This window comes from Cyprinodon variegatus, unplaced genomic scaffold, assembly GCF_000732505.1.
Source record: "Cyprinodon variegatus isolate N-32 unplaced genomic scaffold, C_variegatus-1.0 Scaffold2160, whole genome shotgun sequence".
In the NCBI taxonomy this organism is placed as follows: domain Eukaryota; kingdom Metazoa; phylum Chordata; class Actinopteri; order Cyprinodontiformes; family Cyprinodontidae; genus Cyprinodon; species Cyprinodon variegatus.
Genome location: NW_015152613.1, coordinates 44,277 through 45,240, shown reverse-complemented (window position 1 = coordinate 45,240; position 964 = coordinate 44,277). Strand labels below are relative to the sequence as shown.

The 964-nt window shown below is 37.3% G+C and overlaps 1 protein-coding gene across 1 annotated transcript in view; it reads left to right on the top strand.

The window, feature by feature from the left end:
• The first annotated feature begins 648 nt into the window (after positions 1-648).
• LOC107105219 (contactin-2-like) overlaps positions 649-964 on the top strand; it is a 44,264-nt gene continuing 43,948 nt past the window's right edge. The window contains exon 1 of the mRNA XM_015405344.1: positions 649-772. Coding sequence (XP_015260830.1) covers positions 718-772 — 55 coding nt within the window. The 5' untranslated portion in view covers positions 649-717. The remainder of the gene's footprint in view (positions 773-964) is intronic.

Here is a 964-nt window from a genome sequence, read left to right as displayed (position 1 = left end):
AAGATGACATGTGTTGTGAATTGGCGCTATAGAAATAAACTGAATAGAATAGTGTCTCCATGGTCTAGAATGGGTAGAATGGTCATTTGGATAAGAGTAAGTTTCGCAGAAGTGGTGAAGGATTTCTGTAAAGGAAACACCAGAATTGCTCCATTGTGGGACAATAAAGGGATTTTCTATTCTATTCTATTCTATTCTATTCTATTCTATTCTATTCTATTCTATTCTATTTGTAAGGGCAAGCATCAAACAGTAACTTGTCCATTAAGGGTTTATACATGTCTAGTGAAATTTTTCAGTAAAATTTTTTTCTGTTGTTTTTCTGTCTAACTTCATTGCATTTCCTTTTTTTCAGTACTAACATTATTTAAAAAAATTCATTTTATCCTTTATTCCAGGTTTTATTTTCTCTATAAAGTTTCAGCTCCATGGATAAAGACTCTAAACTAACGAGTTGACCTACCTGCCTCGTCTTGACAGGAGTGATTTTCATCATCCTCACAAGACGTTTTCTAGAGATGTTTAGAACTTTCTGTACATTTCCCAGTTTAACTCACTCTTCTGCATTTCTGTTCTGCCAGTTCTGATTTATTTCATTACATTAAAGCAGTTATTTAGATTCACGATCTTAGATTCTTATGTTTTGTAAATTTCCCATTCAGCTACATTAGGCAGTCTACCTGAGACGGACCTGACGGACCCAGTTGGAGCCAAAGAATGGAAGTGTTGTTGGCGTTTCTGTTCCTCACTTCTGTCGCTGTTAAGGCAGATGGTAAGTTTCCCTTCAACACCTCTGAGTTATCAGTTATCTCTGAATGAATTATGCACCATATCAGAGGGAAGGACTATGACAGACCTAAAACATAGGGCGTTTCTCAATATGCGTTCTTGAGCGTTCTCGTGTACTCGTGACACGTCATCAGCCTCAGCCCGAGTACCGTTCCAATTCTCGAGAACGCCAGAT